An 18,066-nucleotide genomic window follows, 5' to 3' on the forward strand; every position below is an offset into this window, starting at 1 on the left:
ATGCCGCCGCTGTCTGTACATAGTGATGCCAGTATATACTGCTCATGTATATATGAGCGGGCGTCGTATATGGACGCCCACCGGAGGATTCTCCTCTTCTATGGGGCAGTCCAAGCCCATCTACCACTATATGGTCACAGCATGGCGGCACTATCGGTCTCTATATAGTACCAGTATATAGTGCTCATATAAGAGGGTGGCCACCCACCAGAGGATTCCCCTGTTCTCCTATGGGCCAGTCCAAGCCAGTCTACCACTATATGGTCACAGCATGGCAGCACTATCGGTCTCTATACAGTACCAGTATTAGGTGCTCACTAGGGTTGGTGTGAAGCGATATGCAGGACCCGCTCCTGTGGCGGCATCAGTGGTCTGTGGGCGCTGGACTTTTCCGGCCCCCGCCAGACCTGGCTGTTCTTCTGATTAGCCGACGTGAGGGGACATATGTGCCATCGATCAAAAAGAAGAGCCAAGTGTGCTTGCTTCGGCAGCACATATACTAAAATTGGAACGATACAGACAGAGAAGATTAGCATGGCCCCTGCGCAAGGATGACACGCAAATTCGTGAAGCGTTCCATATTTTTTTTTTTAAAAAAAAAGAAGAGCCAAGTATGACAGGAGGGAGGAGGCAGCGCTCAGGACTCCAGCCCAGCGACCAAAGGGTCCAGCTAATCAACTCTAGTGCCCCCCTATCATTGTGCAATACCCATTTAATTATAAAAATAAAAAAAATTATTTAAAAGAAACCCCAAGACACTATAATAAACAGAAGTCCCTGCCCCTAGGAGCTGATACTGTGTGATCGGCCCATCCTTCTCCCCACCGTGCACACAACACCCGGGAGCCGATCCTCCCCCTGACGGCCAACAAGCAGCGCGGATCAAGGACACTTGTCCCTCGCCGCGGCCCGTACTCACAGAAGACGTCATCCCGCAGCGTGTGATTGGTCCTCGTTCTGGATCACGTGATCACCTCCTTCCCCCAGCGCACAAGATTATGTCCGTGTTTACGGGCTCTCCCACAGATAACGTCCTCAGCCCCGGCGCTCGTAACCAAGCTGAGCGGCCACCACCGGAATGGCTGAGGCGGTGAGACCCCGTAAGCCCAAGAGCAAGACGAAACATGACAAGGTATGGTGTCCGAGAAGTGACCGCAGACTGTCAGGACCCCCTCCTGTCACCTGACCGCACCTAAGAGACCGCTACCTGCATAGGGGCGGGGTTTTACTACTGACCAATCAGCTCTCTTATCTCCCCCCTCTCAAGCGTACCTACTAATTAACCAATCACCTTGGGGGTATTTAACCTAGTGGTTACCCATAGCAACCAATCATATGCTTGGTATCATTTCTATAATGCTCATTGGAAAATGAAAGCAGTGATCTGATTGGTTGCTATGGGAGATGGGGCCATTTTGTATTTGGGCTGATTTTGGCGGATTCTGAGAATTTCTTCGGCGTCATTGTGCAGTAGAAATCACCAGGTTACCTGATTCTCCAGGTCAGAGAGATTACGGCAATGCTGAACTTGTATACGGTTTCTTTTTACATTATTTTGGTGCCAAAATGGCCGACCTTTGTACAGTTAATTGGTTTGTGTCCCTATTTTCAGAAAACCATAATCTGTTTTTTTACCTTTCTGTCCATAGAGCCATGTGAGTGTGAGGGCTTATTTTTTGTGTGTAGTGAGCTCACGTTTCTATTGGTATCCTTTTGGGTGTGACTTTTTTTATTGTATTTTTTATGGAGGTTGCTGCAACCCAAAAGAAGAAGAAAAAAGCCTCCATTATAATGAATGATGCAGTAGTGCGCCTGACTGACCTCTCATCCGTCCGGCAGGGAGTTCCCGGGATGGCTGAAGGCCATGGCGGTCAGAAAGTGGCGTATAAGTGGTTAAACAGCAGTGATCGAGGCCGACGCCTGACCCGTATAGAGCAGGCATAGCTTGTACGCTGCTCCATACACACGATAGATGCCGCCGAGCAGGAAGGGGTTAACTAACTCCAACGCTAACAGAAAGATCTGATGGAGTGAAAGGATAAGCGTCTGTCAGATCCAGATGGCACCGCTTATCCCAGGCAGAGAGACTTCTTCCTGTTGAATAGTCCTAGCGATGGTTATTCTCCATAGAAGTAAATAAAACAGTGGTCGCCGGTGCTCTACCACTTCAGTTACATGGGTCTTTGGCTCCCTTTTTCTTGAGATACGTGAGATGGACTTTCCCCACCCAACTTGCATTTATCAAGACTATCCTTGAAGGGCATTGTCCGCTACTCGGACAAATCACATCCAGTTGGATTAACTGAGAGCTGTTGCTCCTCCCTCTGCTGCTGCTCCTCCTGCTCCTCCTTCTGCTGCTCCTCCTGCTCCTGCTTCCCTTTCCGCTTCCTCTGGATGTACATGATCCGACTGAGGCTACTCTCACACTAGCGTCGTATGACGCACGACGAATTGCGTCGTTGCAATGTACCGACGCAAGCAGTGAAAGCGCCGCGCTGTTTTTCAACGCATCCGCTGCCCCATTGTGAGGTGCGGGGAGGAGGGGGCGAAAAGACGGTCTCGACGCACCAAAAAATGTTACATGCAACGTTTTTTGGTGGCGACGGACCGACGCAACACGACGCAACCGTCGCACAACGTGTTTCAATGCGTCGCACTGCGTCGCTAATGCAAGTCTATGGAGAAAAAACGCATCCTGCAAGCACTTTTTCAGGATGGGTTTTTTTCTACAAAACGACGCATAGCGACGTGCAGTGCACGACGCTAGTGTGAAAGTAGCTTAAAGCCGGCGTCACACTCAGCGTATGAAAATACGGTCCGTTTTTTACAGCCGTAATACGCAGAAATGTTCCCAAAATAGTGATCCGTAGGCAGGGTGTGGCAGCGTATTTTTCTTTCTCCTTCACAAACCCGACAGGATATGAGACATGGTTTACATACAGTAAACCATCTCATATCCCTTTTTTTTTTTGCATATTCCACACTACTAATGTTAGTAGTGTGTATGTGCAAAATTTGGGCACTGTAGCTTGTAAAATAAAGGGTTAAATCGCGGAAAAAATTGGCGTGGGCTCCCGCGCAATTTTCTCCGCCAGAGTGGTAAAGCCAGTGACTGAGGGCAGATATTAATAGCCTAGAGAGGGACCATGGTTATTGCCCCCCCCAGCTAAAAACATCTGCCCCCAGCAACCACAGAAAAGGCACATGTGTAAGATGCGCCTATTCTGGCACTTGGCCACTCTCTTCCCACTCCTGTGTAGCGGTGGGATATGGGGTAATAAAGGGTTAATGTCACCTTGCTATTGTAAGGTGACATTAAGCCAGATTAATAATGGAGAGGCATCAATTATGACACCTATCCATTATTAATCCAATAGTACAAAATGGTTAATAAAACACACACACATTATTACAAAGTATTTTAATGAAATAAACACACAGGGTGTTTTAATATTTTATTAGACTCTTAATCCACCTGAAGACCCTCGTTCTGTAAAAAAGTAAAAATAAAAAAAACAACAATATCCCATACCTTCCGTCGTTCTGGTCACGTCCCACGATGTAAATCCATCTGAAGGGGTTAAAGCATTTTACACCCAGGAGCTCTGCTAAAGCAGTTGTGCTCGTGGATGTAAAACCCCGGGGAATGAATGGAAAGCAGGGGAATGTCCTGTAGTTACCTAGAGTCGCAGTGATGCGCCCTCTGCTGGATGTCCTCATATGAACTCGAGCGTGGGAACTTTTCCCAGGCTAGAGTTTATATGAGGACATCCAGCAGAGGGCGCATCACCGCGACTCAAGGTAACTACAGGACATTCCTCTGCTTTCCATTCATTCCCCGTCTTTTTACAACCACGAGCACTGCTTTAGCAGAGCTAAAGATGGATTTACATCGTGGGACGTGACCAGAACGACGGAAGGTATGGGATATTGTTGATTTTTTATGTTACCTTTTTTACAGAACGAGGGTCTTCAGGTGGATTATCAGTATATAATAATAATAAAATATTACAACTGTGTCTTTATTTCATTAAAGTACTTTGTAATAATGTGTGTGTTTTATTAACCATTTCGTACTATTGGATTAATAATGGATAGGTGTCTTATTGACGCCTCTCCATTATTAATCTGGCTTAATGTCACCTTACAATAGCAAGGTGACATTAACCCTTCATTACCCCATATCCCACCGCTACACGGGAGTGGGAAGAGAGTGGCCAAGTGCCAGAATAGGCGCATCTTCCAGATGTGCCTTTTCTGGGGTGGCTGGGGGCAGATGTTTGTAGCCAGGGGGGGGCCAATAACCATGGACCCTCTCTAGGCTATTAATATCTGCCCTCAGTCACTGGCTTTACCACTCTGGCGGAGAAAATTGCGCGGGAGCCCACGCCAATTTTTTCCCGCGATTTAACCCTTTGTTTTACAAGCTACAGCGCCCAAATTTTGCACATATACACTACTAACATTAGTAGTGTGGAATATGCAAAAAAAAAAAGGGATATGAGATGGTTTACTGTATGTAAACCATGTCTCATGTCGGGTTTGGGAAGGAGAGAGGAAAAGCCGGCAATTGAATTACCGGCTTTTCTATAGAACACGCTGCGTATTTCTCGCAAGTCACACTGCTGGTCCGTGTGTAATCCATATTTTTCTCGCCCCCATAGACTTTCATTGGCGATTTTTTTTTTGCGCAATACGGTGACAAACGCAGCATGCTGCGATTTTCTACGGCCGTACAAGACCGTATAATACGGATCAGTAAAATACGGCAGATAGGAGCTGGGCCATAGAGAATCATTGTACCGTATGCAATCCGTATTTTCTGCACCTCTCATACGTCCGTAAAACTCGCTAGTGTGACGCCGGCCTAAATGCGTGAGAGTCAAGCAGCCGCTGATTGGCCACATGGATCGCCGGGAGAGCCAGTGCCAACACTGCTGGGGCGGCGCCGACACTGGAGATTAGTATAAGTGTTATTATTTTCCAAGGGGGGAAACATGAGGATTGTGAAGGGATTATCGACAAACTTTTTTAAATGGTTGATAAATGTTATTTGTGGGAATGCACCTTCAGATTGTTTTTTGTGTTTTTTTTTTTTTCAACGTCTTTTCCTGGTGGGAGAACGCACCGGGTCTTTCAAAATGAAGGCGGTCCTGGAAAACCCAGTGTTTTTTTTTTCCCTCTGTTTTATTAATGTTTTTATTTGTTGGTCATTTCCTGATCTTCTAATTTTCTGCTGTTTTTCGTTAGGTTTTTTCATTTTTGTCATTTACCTGGGCTTTCATCCCCTACGCATAGGCTTTACATATGGTTATTAGGCCCCCCATCCCCTATGGCATTGTATTTATATATTTCCAGTAGGAATAACAGGATCAGCACAGTGCAGGAGTCGAATAAGAAATACAAACTTCCTGCAGCATGCAATATGGGAGCCGGACATGTCTGGGGGGATATTGTCTGTGGGGGTCTCATGGTCTGGTCCCTTTGTTGGGGTGACTATGCCCCGGTGGAGCAGTGACTACTCAGTGACCTCATGTTCCCGGCACACAGACACCTGTGTCATCGCCCATTAACGGGAGAGACTCGCCCCAAACATCCCAGTGATTGTGGATGATTCACCCGCACGCTGCACGCTCACGATGATAAACACAGGCTGCACTCTCGTTCTCATGTCATTGGCATTTATCGGGCACGTTTTCCAATATGGCCAATGCTATCACAAGGCTACAAGACCAGGAGATCAACGGTCATATAGCCAGGCACATCGGCCACATCCGGCTGACAACCACTTGGAATAAAGTCTTAAAGGGTTATACCTAGCATTAAAAGTTCTCTCTCCAATGGATAGGTGATCACTTGCAAATCAGCGGCTGATCTGAAGAATGCGGCTCTAAAATGCCCCCGTTGTAATAAAGTGGTGGTCATTCTCCGCCAGCTCCATAGACGACGTCCTCATTCTGATGACGCATGTCAGACCTACATTCCTGGGATGGTTAAACCCTCCACTAATTCACAAATTATCCTTTAGATCGGTGAAAGCTTTTAAATAACAGGAATAACCCTTAAAGGGAACCTGTCAGCAGTATTGTTCACAGTAACCTACACACAGTGTCAGGTCGGTCCCGTTATACTGATTACAGTGATACCGGGTGATGAAATCTGTCTTGTGGTTCTTGTTTAATCATTATTTTCAGTTTTGAGTTAATGATATGCTTGTGCTCCAGGGCAGCCTGTGGGGGTCTTCATGTGGTGCTCTGATTAGGTATTCATGTGTATGGCTTCTGATAGGTCACTGATCCCTCACTAACCTGCCCCCTACTTTACATAATGAATATTATATATACATACTTTTTTTTTTTTTTAGTATGTACAGATATTCATTATGTAAACTAGGGGGCAGATCAGAGAGGGATTAGTGACCTATCAGAAGCCCATTCACATGAATACCTAATCAGAGCACCACATGAAGACCCCCCACAGGCCGCCCTGGAGCACGAGCCTATCACTAACTGAAAACTGAAAATAAAGATTAAACAACAACCACAAGACGGATTTCATCACCAGGTATCATTGTAATCAGCATAACGGTGCCGACCTGACACTGTCTGTAGGTTACTGTGCGCAGTCCTGCTGACAGGGGCACTTTAAGGCCGTGTTCTCACCATTAGTTTTTGATGCTCCATATTTTCCCTGCATGAATAACACCATGTAATGCTGTTCTGGCAAAGCAGATGGGAATTATAGAAATCTCACAGCCACTGTGCTTTTTCTTACTGAGTGTAAACTGACGTGCGCTGCGCGTTTCAGATCCACAACATGTCGATTGCTCTTGTGGGTACGCTGAGTTTTCTGTGCAGACTTTCCCCCATAGGATTGCATTAGATGGGAAAAATCAGCAAGTAAAAAAAAATGAAATGCATGTAATCCGCACATGACCGTATCAATAAAGTTATGTCAAAGCTAAATACCAGGATGTATAAAAAAAACTATTCAAAATTTCAAACATGAAATCCCCAAAAAAGACAAAAAGCAAAAGAAAACACAATGAAAAATAAAATGCATGTGCAGAAAATCTGCAACATCAAAAACTCATGGTGGGAACGGAGCCTTAAAGGGAAGCTGTCACCCCCAAAAATCGTATATGAGCTAAGCCCTCCGGTATCAGGGGCTTATCTACAGCATTCTGGAATACTGTAGATAAGCCCTCGATGTATCCTGAAAGATGAGAAAAAGAGATTAGATTATACTCACCCAGGGGCGGTCCCGCTGCGGTCCGGGTCCGGTGGGTGTCTCCAGTCCGGTTCGGGGCCTCCTATCTTCATAGGATGACGTTCTCTTCTGGTCTTCGGCGTACTTTGTCTGCCCTGTTGAGGGCTGAGCAAAGTACTGCAGTGCGCAGGTGCCGGGAAAGGTCAGATGTCAACGATCACATGACTGTCACTTTCTTCTGGGGAACTGCAATTCCCAGAAGTACCCTGTTTCTGTCGTAGGCTCCACGCACCACCCACCACTCTACAGGAAGAGGAGATGGGAACATCGGGACTTTTTATTTATAGGCAGGAAGGGACACTAACAAGAGCACGTTTACATGAGGGATGATGGGAAAACTGCAATTCCCATAATCCTCTGGGCTCCATTCATTTCAGCTCAGAAGCTTGCAGAATTGTGAATGCAGCTCTGAAGTATAGCACATGCGATAGTAGAAGGTACCAACTGACCCATCTTTACACTTGGGACAGCTTGTATACATAAAGCTGCTGTCCACTGCCTGACATTAAAAGTAAATGCTATAGGAAGGGGGGACGGTCTTTGTCGCTTCACATGAAGATTGTGGGAGGGGGTTCTCCCTCTGCTCCTGGTTTCCTGTCTGCCAAATTGCACGCAGACATAACTTTCAGGAGCAGTGAGGAGTAGGAAGTTCTCGCACCTATAGTGCTGGCAGAATGCCGATGAAGACGAATCTCCTACTGAAAAAGAGTGGATGGCAAGTTACAGAGCAGCAGAATGAAGATATTTACTCTACATATTAGATTCATTTTATCTTGTGGGGCATGAAGACAGGTAGAGGTCTGCTCCCAAGAAATATCAGACATCTACAGTAGACAGCGCTGAGACTTCTAGTTCCCCAGCACACACGAGATGTGTCTGCTGTGTGTTTCCTGTGCCTGGAGGCTGCAGGTCACGAGTCGGCGCTGGCCGGGATCTGATCATCTGCAGGGTCACACGCTCCTCATCCAGGATACAGAACCTCTGCATGGTACAGTATGTGTATCCTGCGGAACATGGCAACTGATAACCTTCCTGGGCATGCTGGGAGTTATAGTTAGTATTGGAGCAGAATATTAGTGCTGCGTACAGCATTACAGAGGTTACACTATTCCACATACTTTTAGTTTACTGGTACATGGAATGCTGGGTGATTTCAGCTCTGAAACCCGCAGATAAGTGATGTCCTGTGGCTCAGCCTTAATTTGGTTAATTACGTTCAAAGGTGAAGCTGCGCTCTGCTGTCGCTGTGTCCGCACTCCTTAGTGCTGTTTCTCTCTGGCGATGCTGCGCATGTGCTCTCCAGTGACGATCTGCACTTTATCTCAACACTATGTCCGCGCTATGTACCTGCACTCTGCCCATGCTCCCCATCGATGCTGTGTCTACTCTAGTGCTCCGCAGTGGTGTGTTATCTGCTTTCTGCGCTCCGCAGTGGATCTTTGACCACCCTCCTCAGTGGCGCTCCGTCCGTCCTCCGCAGTAGCCCTCTGTCCACCCTCCGCAGTGGATCTCTGTCCACCCTCCGCAGTGGATCTCTGTCCACACTCCGTAGTAGCCCTCTGTCCTCACCCCTCAGTGGATCTCTGTCCTCCCTCCTCAGTGGCCTTCTGTCCGTCCTCCGCACAAGCCCTCTGTACGCCCTCCGCAGTGGCGCTCTGTACGCCCTCCGCAGTGGCGCTCTGTCCGTCCTCCGCAGTAGCCCTCTGTACGCCCTCCGCAGTGGCGCTCTGTCCGTCCTCCGCAGTGGCCCTCTGTACGCCCTCCGCAGTGGCGCTCTGTCCGTCCTCTGCAGTGGCGCTCTGTCCGTCCTCTGCAGTGGCGCTCTGTCCGTCCTCCGCAGTGGCGCTCTATCCGTCCTCCGCAGTGGCGCTCTGTCCGTCCTCCGCAGTGGCGCTCTGTCCGTCCTCCGCAGTGGCGCTCTGTCCGTCCTCCGCAGTGGCGCTCTGTCCGTCCTCCGCAGTGGCGCTCTGTCCGTCCTCCGCAGTGGCGCTCTGTCCGTCCTCCGCAGTGGCGCTCTGTCCGTCCTCCGCAGTGGCGCTCTGTCCGTCCTCCGCAGTGGCGCCCTGTCTGCACTTCCTATAGCCGCTCTCTCCGCTCTCCCTAGAGCTCCCCAGCTGCATTCTGTCCATTCTCCCGCGTCTCCCGACCCCGGCGGGCTGTAATTACCGCACTCTCAGCGTTACTATGGGAACTTCTTATAGAAAAGCCTGAACGCTGTGCTCCCATGATGCTTCAGTGCGGAGCCTGCTGTGCGCTGATCAACACTTTATCTGCAGCGCAATTAATGTGCAGATGCTTTATATACACAGAGTCCATCACCCGGACCCCCGGTATAAGCATTGCAGTATCCTGGGGTCCTTGTCACGTGTGCACCCCCCATACCGCAGTGCACAGATAGGCAGCACACATCCATCAGGTCTCAACTCACCAGAGCTTTCTCTCCAGTCACTGCCAGAGCTGCATTCAGAATCTCCCTCGCTTGGCTGCACATGAGATCAAAGCCAAAAGAGCAGAATCTGGATTGCAGCTCCAGATGGGACTGTAGCACGCGACATGCAGAGTTATAAACGCAGCTATCAGACGTGATTAGAGGATATTGTGTGAAAGGAGAAAGAAACCAGCAGATTTCTGGAGAATGTGATGTGAGAGCAGTAGAATTAGGAATGCAGCTCTGGAGTGTAGGATCTGCAAAGCCAGCAGAATTATCACTGCATTTTTGGTTGTGACTGTGGAGTATATGATGTGATATGTGAATCCTGCAGAATTATTACTGCAGCTCTGGATGTGACTGTAGTGTATGATGCAATATGCTACACCAGCAGAATAATAATTGCAGCTCTGGAAGTGACTGGAGTGTATGATACAATATGCTTTGCCAACAGAATAATAAATGCAGCTCTGGATGTGACTGGAGTAAAAGGTATGATATTCGATAAGAGTAGAACTATAAATGAAGCTCTGGAAGTGACTGGAGTATATGATACAATATGCTTTGCCAGCAGAATAATAATTGCAGCTTTGGATGTGAATGGAGTATAAGATATGATATTTGATAGCAGCAGAATAATAAATGCAGCTCTGGATGTGACTGGAGTATAGGATATGATATTTGATACCAGCAGAATAATAAATGCAGCTTTGAATGTGACTGGAGTATAGGATATGATATTTGATAGCAGCAGAATATTAAATGCAGCTCTTGATGTGACTGGAGTATAGGATATGATATTTGAGCATGTGATCTATGAAACCAGGAGAATTCTAAATGCAGCTTTGAATATGGCAGGAGTATAGGATATGATATTTGATACCTGCAGAATAATAAATGCAGCTCTGGATGTGATTGGAGTATAGGGTATGATATTCGATACCTGCGGAATAATAAATGCAGTTCTGGATGTGACTGGAGTATAGGATATGATATTCGATACCTGCGGAATAATAAATGCAGTTCTGGATGTGACTGGAGTATAGGGTATGATATTCGATACCTGCGGAATAATAAATGCAGCTCTGGATGTGACTGGAGTATAGGATATTATATCCGATACCTGCGGAATAATAAATACAGCTCTGGATGTGACTGGAGTATAGGGTATGATATTTGATACCTGCAGGATAATAAATGCAGCATTGGATGTGACTGGAGTATAGGATATGATATTTGATAGCAGCAGAATTATAAAGGCAGCTTTGGATGTGACTGGAGTATAGGATATGATATTTGATAGCAGCAGAATTCTAAATGCAGCTTTGGATGTGACTGGAGTATAGGATATGATATTTGATAGCAGCAGAATAGTAAATGCAGCTTTGGATGTGACTGGAGTACTTTCTCTCACATTGTGTTATTCCCTGTTTTCAGGCCAAGAAGAAGCAGCAGAGTCTTGTGGAGGTGCGAGCGGAGAAGCCTCTGGTGCTGGAGGAGGAGAGCGATGCCCCTCAGGTGCCGGACGCCGGCCCCTCGCCTCAGAAGCAGACGGCGGACAGGGAGCTCCCGGACAACTTTATAGAAATCCAGCTGAACGATGAGGCCTGCGGAGCGACCAGTAAACGCCTCAGCAGCTTGTCCGTGGCCGACGTGGCCATTGTAAGTCCAGACACCTTGGAGGACAAGAAGGAGCCGGAGTCCGGGGCAGCGGAGGCCGACACGAGCGTTCCCCCCGCTTCTCCAAGTTGTGTCTCGCTGTCCAATAAGACTACAGGTAGTGAAGTAGCGAGCCCTTCCGTGGACGGCCCGCACCCTGCGGAGGCTCCTCACCTCCATCCTGCTGTCCTGACTCTGAAGGAAATAGATGTCGGGAACACTCAGCATTTCGTGGAAGCCAAAGAGATCCTGCATCTGTCCACGGTGAAATCCATCTACCCGGAGCTGCCGGTGGAGGTCGTCGACCACACCAGGGATGTGGCCACCATCAAGCCTCTGGTTCCTACCGAGAAGCTGTATCCCGAGCTCCCGCAACAGCACAGGCTCACCCCCTTCACTAGGGAGCAACTTAAGATATTTGAGCCATGTTCCTGGATAGAGAACGTGGACTCCTTCACCGAAGAGTTCGAGAGGATCGCCCACCAGGACCGGCACGAGTTCCACGAGCTCCTCATGAACTACGGACGGTGCAGGAAGCAGCTCCTTCTGGCCGAGGCCAAGCTGCAGATCATGGTCTCTGACTGGAAGAATATCAAGAGCAAAGTCTGGGACTTTAAGGAGGAGCACATGACTGTACAGGTGATTAACCGGCCATTATGATAAACCTCTTCCACACCGCACAGGAGGTTTCGGTCTTGTAGAAATCTAGCAGAGATCTTCATTTTCTGATTCTCCCCTGCTTTTGGCTGAGAGGTTTGACTTAGCCTTGGTGGTGGGACTTAACAATAGCGTAGGGAGAGGCTCCTGCGCAGCCAGTTAGCTACTGCTGTGCTGGGAACTGTACCAACTTCATTCACTTGGCAGAGAACGCCCCTGATTCTCAGCACTGGTGGAGGTCCCGGAGGTCTGAAGCTCAGCGGTCCTTAGAAGGGTGGCTGAGCTCCATACTTCTAGTCTGACATGTCCAGTCCTGGAGGTCTGAAGCTCAGCGGTCCTTAGAGGGGTCGCTGAACTTCATACTTCTAGTCTGACATGTCCAGTCCCGGAGGTCTGAAGCTCAGCGGTCCTTAGTGGGGTCGCTGAACTTCATACTTCTAGTTTGACATGTCCAGTCCTGGAGGTCTGAAGCGCAGCGGTCCTTAGAGGGGTCGCTGAACTTCATACTTCTAGTCTGATATGGCCAGTCCCGGAGGTCTGAAGCTCAGCGGTCCTTTGAGGGGGTCGCTGAAATTCTTACTTCTAGCCTGACATGTCCAGTCCCGGAGGTCTGAAGCTCAGCGGTCCTTAGAGGGGTCGCTGAGCTTCATACTTCTAGTCTGAGATGTCCAATCCCAGAGGTCTGAAGCTCAGCGGTCCTTAGAAGGGTGGCTGAGCTTCATACTTCTAGTCTGACATGTCCAGTCCCGGAGATCTGAAGCTCAGTCGTCCTTAGATGGGTCGCTGAACTTCATACTTCTAGTCTGACATGTCCAGTCCCGGAGATCTGAAGCTCAGTCGTCCTTAGAGGGGTCGCTGAGCTTCATACTTCTAGTCTGAGATGTCCAGTCCTGGAGGTCTGAAGCTTAGTGGTCCTTAGAAGGGTGGCTGAACTTCATTCTTCTAGTCTGACATGTCCAGTCCCGGAGATCTGAAGCTCAGTCGTCCTTAGAGGGATGGCTGAACTTCATACTTCTAGTCTGACATGTCCAGTCCCGGAGGTCTGAAGCTCAGTCTTCCTTAGAGGGGTCGCTGACCTTCTGACTTCTAGCCTGACATGTCCATCTGTCTGACTATCAGACGTCTTTGAGGCTTTGTGTTCGGATGCGTCCTCTGCGTGCGCAGCACATTCCTCCACGTCATGCTTTCTGGGCATTGATCATGGCTGGCATCGAATCCATCCCATTGAATAACATCTGATAGAGGCGATGCCAGGGCACCGATCCAAGGCTGTTATACCCGACTGTGAGAAAGGAAAAGCTGCCCGTGATTTATCCGACCGAGCGTAACACCCAATACTAGTGTAAATACACACGCTCGCAGTGCCATCCTTCACATGCCAAATATCGGAACGCCAGGCTTCATCCTTCTATGGTTAACCTAATCAACGGGCCGTAAAAGTAAAAACAGCCATTTTTAAGGGATCAAACACTGATCCTGAGCCATACGCACCGGTAAGTGCTGTGGTCGGCGCTAGCTGGGTTCACAGTGGTTACCCGCCTAGGTGGGTGACATCTAAGTGGTTACATGTCAACCTCCTTTGAACCCCCTCAATCGCTCCAAATCGGTCGTTCGCTTTGGGTCCCTGGATTTTATGTATGTTTTAAAGGTGGACTTGGATTTTACTATCTGGTCCCCCACTGATCGGCTGCACGGCTCAGGGCTTCTTCTTCAGTTCTGTCTTCTTTATAGATAGTAATGTTGACTTGCGGCATTGGGGTGCGGGGTTCGAATCCCCTGAGGGCCAAGAACTACATGGACTTTGCCTTTTTTCTGTTTACTTGAGGCCTGACACTTTCAGATTTATAGTTCATGCTCTCCCTCTGCCCACTGACTCCTAAGAGGTTAATCTGGTTCTGCTAATGGGTTAACAAGGTTGTTTTCTCTGGATTTTTCTCATTGTAATGAAGCGGCCTGGCTCGATCATCAGCTGATCACTGGTGGTCAGAAGCTCCGACTGGTCCTATGTTTCCCTGCAGTGGCCTCTGCTGGTAAAGTGTAGTATTACATGGTCTGACAAAACGAGAGGCAGTGTGCATCCCTCCCCTCTAATGAATAGATAAATGGGGGTCTTAGAGAGGGGAAAAAATAACTACTAAGGCAAGGTAATATTTTTTTTCTGCTACAGGGACTGTGCGAAGATCAGGCCAAAGTAGTGGGATACCACCACTACCAGACTGCTGAAGTCAACGCCTCGGCCTTAGGAGACCTGAAGAGGCTCTTCGAGCTGAAGTCGGACCACTTGCACCAGACGTTCGCTCTGCACTCGTACACGTCGGTCCTGTCCCGCCTGCAGGTCGAGTCTTATATCTATGGGCTGGTAAACAACTCCCCTTTCCTGAAATCGGTAGCCGTGTACCATCCGGACCACGGTGAGTCCAAACGTGAAGCAAACGTACCCACGTACGATGAAACATTTCCATCAATCTTTACTTTTCAATTTTTTTTTTCACCATTTTTAAGATCTCCGTTTCCTGTCAGTGCATAGGTGTAAAAACGTTTAGACCTGATACTTCTCACTTATAACATGACGTATAATGGGGGTCCTCATCTGCCGTGTGCCATTTGTATTACTTCTTATATGGCAGTGGTGGCCCATGGGCACCAGGGTCGGGGTGCTGCCACCCTAGGGGTGCAGTGCAGACTATGGATGGCGTATTTATTTTAACTACTTATTGTACATCTGATATTTTTTTTATTATTATTTTCTACAGCCCCTCAGAAGCTGGAAGGGACTCACTCGGATCTGATCCTGCTGAAGGAGTGCATCAGCGTCCTGTTCAGCTTTACAAGGAGACTCATAGAAGACACTCAGTTCCAGAACGACATCTTGCTGTGGCTTCAGAAGCTGGTGAGTCCCGTCCCCCCATACACCACGGCTACAAGGAGTGACGGCCATGTCGCTTCTTGTTTGTCTATTCGTATCTATATTTATGGTTTTATCCCCATTAAAGGGAACCTGTCACCCCCAAAATCGACGATGAGCTAAGCCCACCAGCATCAGGGGCTTATCTACAGCATTCTGTAATGCTGTAGATAAGCCCCCGATGTAACCTGAAAAATGAGAAAAAGAGGTTAGATTATACTCACCCAGGGGTGGTCCCGGTCCGATGGGCGACGTGGTCCGGTCCGGGGCCTCCCATCTTCTTACGATGACGTCCTCTTCTTGTATTCACGCTGCGGCTGCAGTGCACAGGCGCCGGGAAAGGTCAGAGAGACCCAGCGCCTGCGCACTGCAGTACTTTGCTCTGCCCTCAACAGGGCAGACAAAGTACACCTGCACCGGAGCCGCAGTGTGAAGACAAGAAGAGGACATCATCTAATGAAGATAGGAGGCGCCGGACCGGACCGTGACGCCCATCGGATCAGACCGCAGCGGAAACGCCTCTGGGTGAGTATAATATAACCTCTTTTTCTCATCTTTTAGGATACATCGGGGGCTTATCTACAGCATTCCAGAATGCTGTAGATAAGCCCCTGATGCCGGTGGGCTTAGCTCACCTTCGATTTTAGGGGTGACAGGTTCCAATTAAAGAGTGAAGACCCCAATACACATTAGATGACAGTCAGCCAAACCTGACAATCGTGCCCGATCTAATCTGTAGGGGGCATCCTGACGGTGTTCTGCAATGAACGCTCCCCACACACTTTCATCTCCTCTTGAGTGGGACCACTCAAAAACAGATGGGAGACACAGATCCCCCCATCTCCACCTATCAGTAGTCCCTAATTTAAACAGTGTATGGAGCGGGACAGCACTCTGTACTCTGTAGGGGCCGCTGCCGGATATGGCTGTTCTGTAATGGGGGGCAATGTTTGTGGTCACCTTGCAGCTTTAATGATGGCTACTACAAATATACTTGGCGCTGGCTACTCCGTTTTCCAGATCCCATGGGTTGCCCTGGTCTTCATCCTTTATCCCCTATACAGGACTACTAGGCTGGGGGCCACGGAGCAAGCTGCTGTTCGGTGGTGTGAGCTGTAAAGAAGAATGGCCCAGTAGCCAGGTCAGAACCAGGAGGTCATTGCAAGCTGATTCCAAAAATCAAGAAAGTCTATTGAGAATTCCAGCAGGCTAGTCAAATTATAACTAGTAGTGGACAGCAGGCGCTCAGGAGCTTAAATAGCCTGCAGCTGCACCCAGGCCTCACAGGAGAAAGCAAACACTGATAAGAGTTAACTCTTGAACTCCTAGAGGACACAGAACTAGAGTTGTAGTCTTGAATTACCTTGAATAACAGAGCGGCACCACCTGGCGACAGGAAGGTCAGGCAGCGATACAAATGTCACATATTCACTTAAACAAAGCTGCGGGCCAGCCATTGCTGCTTTCTTGGAGTGGTGAACAAACATGCACAAGTGTCTTGTCATGTGCAAGTTTACACCACCTGCCGGGCTCCCGAGAGTGAGCGTGCGAGCTAGCTCCTGATCCGGCCACCTATGCCCAGCCGTATGCTTCTGGTCATGCAGAGCGGCTTAGTGTTGTCCACTTTGCCTGCATGGTCAAACTAGTGGCACTTCATTGCCTCTATCCCGTGAATCCATCAGTAACATCCGGCCTCCCACCAACCAGGAAGCCGGGCGGTCGGGGGAGCCGCGTGCTCCTGAAGATAAAACCATCCTTTCATATAGCTCTGTCTTAGGAACATCTTGTCTTCTAGGTTTCTGTGTTGCTGAAAGTGGGATGCCTCGGAGACCACCTGTTCCTCTTGAATCATATCCTGCGCTGTCCAGCCGGTATCAATAAATGGGCCGTCCCATTCATTCAGGTGAGTAGTAAATTAATTTGCAGACCTCCGGAAATCACAATCCTCTCGGTGTATGTGAACATATCTACAGATATAATATATGGAGCACATATTGCTTTTTGGATATTTCAGGTCCGTGTCTTGCACAACCCGGCCGGCGTGTTTCACTTCATGCAGCAGCTGGCGGTCCTCATGTGTCCTGTAAGGTGAGACCTCACATATACGTGCTGTCCTATAGTAACGGCCACATGACTTATCTATGGGGGTCCTGGTGGCCCCTGATTATAGTCCTATTTCGTCCTTGCACCGCTGGTTGCAGGCTACCTCTCCGATCAGGACTTGTGAAAGCTGCTGTCTTCTGGTGGTATAAAATGACTTCACCTGATTACAAATTGCAGATATAAATCGAATCCTTTTTTTCCATAGAAATCGCGCTGACTTCCTGTGCCACATGAAACCCAATGAAAGAAAAGGTTCATCTTCAGGGAAGGAGTCCGGGAACTGGACTTTGGTGGATGAAGGTGGTGAGGAGGTCAGTGCCTTAGAGCGTAGAATATTGGTTTCCATATTTCTAATCTTATTTTCATCCTCTATCCGTAGGGTAGGTGATCACTTACTGATTGGTGAGGGTCTGTAAAAACAGCAAATGGCTGACGTAGGGGATTGTATTGTGTTTTTTGGAATAGATCCTTATACTTTCCCACTGAAAAACCTCTCACCCATATTAGAACCGGGAGGTTAAATATTCTACTGTCGTCACCAAAGTTCCAGCCGCGGCTTCGCTCATTTGCAGCTCTCTCCGTTGAGGCGTATGGAAGCGAAGGAAGGAGTTGAGAAAAGCAGAGAACAAATAACCTCCGTACAAAACACACATCTATTTCTTTTCCTTTACTCCATTCCTAACATCTTTTGCAGGACGAGGATCCAGAGACAAGTTGGATTCTGTTGTCAGAGGACGACCTCATTTCTATTTTGGGGCAATTTCCTTTTCATGAACTTTTTAAGAACGTTCTCGGATTTAACTCTAGAGGTGAGCTGAGCATCCATTTTTTTTGTTGTTGTCGCTATTTATGGCATTAAAAGTTTATGGAAATAAAAAAAATAAATTCTGCATCTGTACTGAGCGTCAGATATTACATTGACTGCCTGTTCACCCCCTTCCCCTTTGCATATTAGGTTTATTAGCAAAATGTACAAACTTTCTGATATTTGTAAAAACACAAAATGCCACTTTTAATGACTCCTGCGGGCTCTAAATGATTCCCT

At 48.1% G+C, this 18,066-nt stretch overlaps 1 protein-coding gene and 1 non-coding gene across 2 annotated transcripts in view; both read left to right on the forward strand.

Annotated features, from left to right (window-relative positions):
* The first annotated feature begins 475 nt into the window (after positions 1-475).
* On the forward strand, positions 476-586 carry LOC143797441 (U6 spliceosomal RNA). The gene has a single exon (XR_013220471.1). It is a non-coding gene; the product is annotated as a U6 spliceosomal RNA (small nuclear RNA).
* A 362-nt stretch (positions 587-948) lies between these two features.
* Positions 949-18,066, forward strand: part of EPG5 (ectopic P-granules 5 autophagy tethering factor) — a 97,097-nt gene continuing 79,979 nt past the window's right edge. Inside the window, exons 1-8 of the mRNA XM_077283722.1 lie at positions 949-1,132; positions 11,135-11,995; positions 14,181-14,424; positions 14,767-14,903; positions 16,714-16,821; positions 16,933-17,006; positions 17,227-17,332; positions 17,716-17,830. Of these exons, the coding sequence (XP_077139837.1) occupies positions 1,079-1,132; positions 11,135-11,995; positions 14,181-14,424; positions 14,767-14,903; positions 16,714-16,821; positions 16,933-17,006; positions 17,227-17,332; positions 17,716-17,830 (1,699 nt within the window). The 5' untranslated portion in view covers positions 949-1,078. The remainder of the gene's footprint in view (positions 1,133-11,134; positions 11,996-14,180; positions 14,425-14,766; positions 14,904-16,713; positions 16,822-16,932; positions 17,007-17,226; positions 17,333-17,715; positions 17,831-18,066) is intronic.

The sequence above is a fragment of the Ranitomeya variabilis genome, chromosome 1, assembly GCF_051348905.1.
Source record: "Ranitomeya variabilis isolate aRanVar5 chromosome 1, aRanVar5.hap1, whole genome shotgun sequence".
NCBI lineage: Eukaryota > Metazoa > Chordata > Amphibia > Anura > Dendrobatidae > Ranitomeya > Ranitomeya variabilis.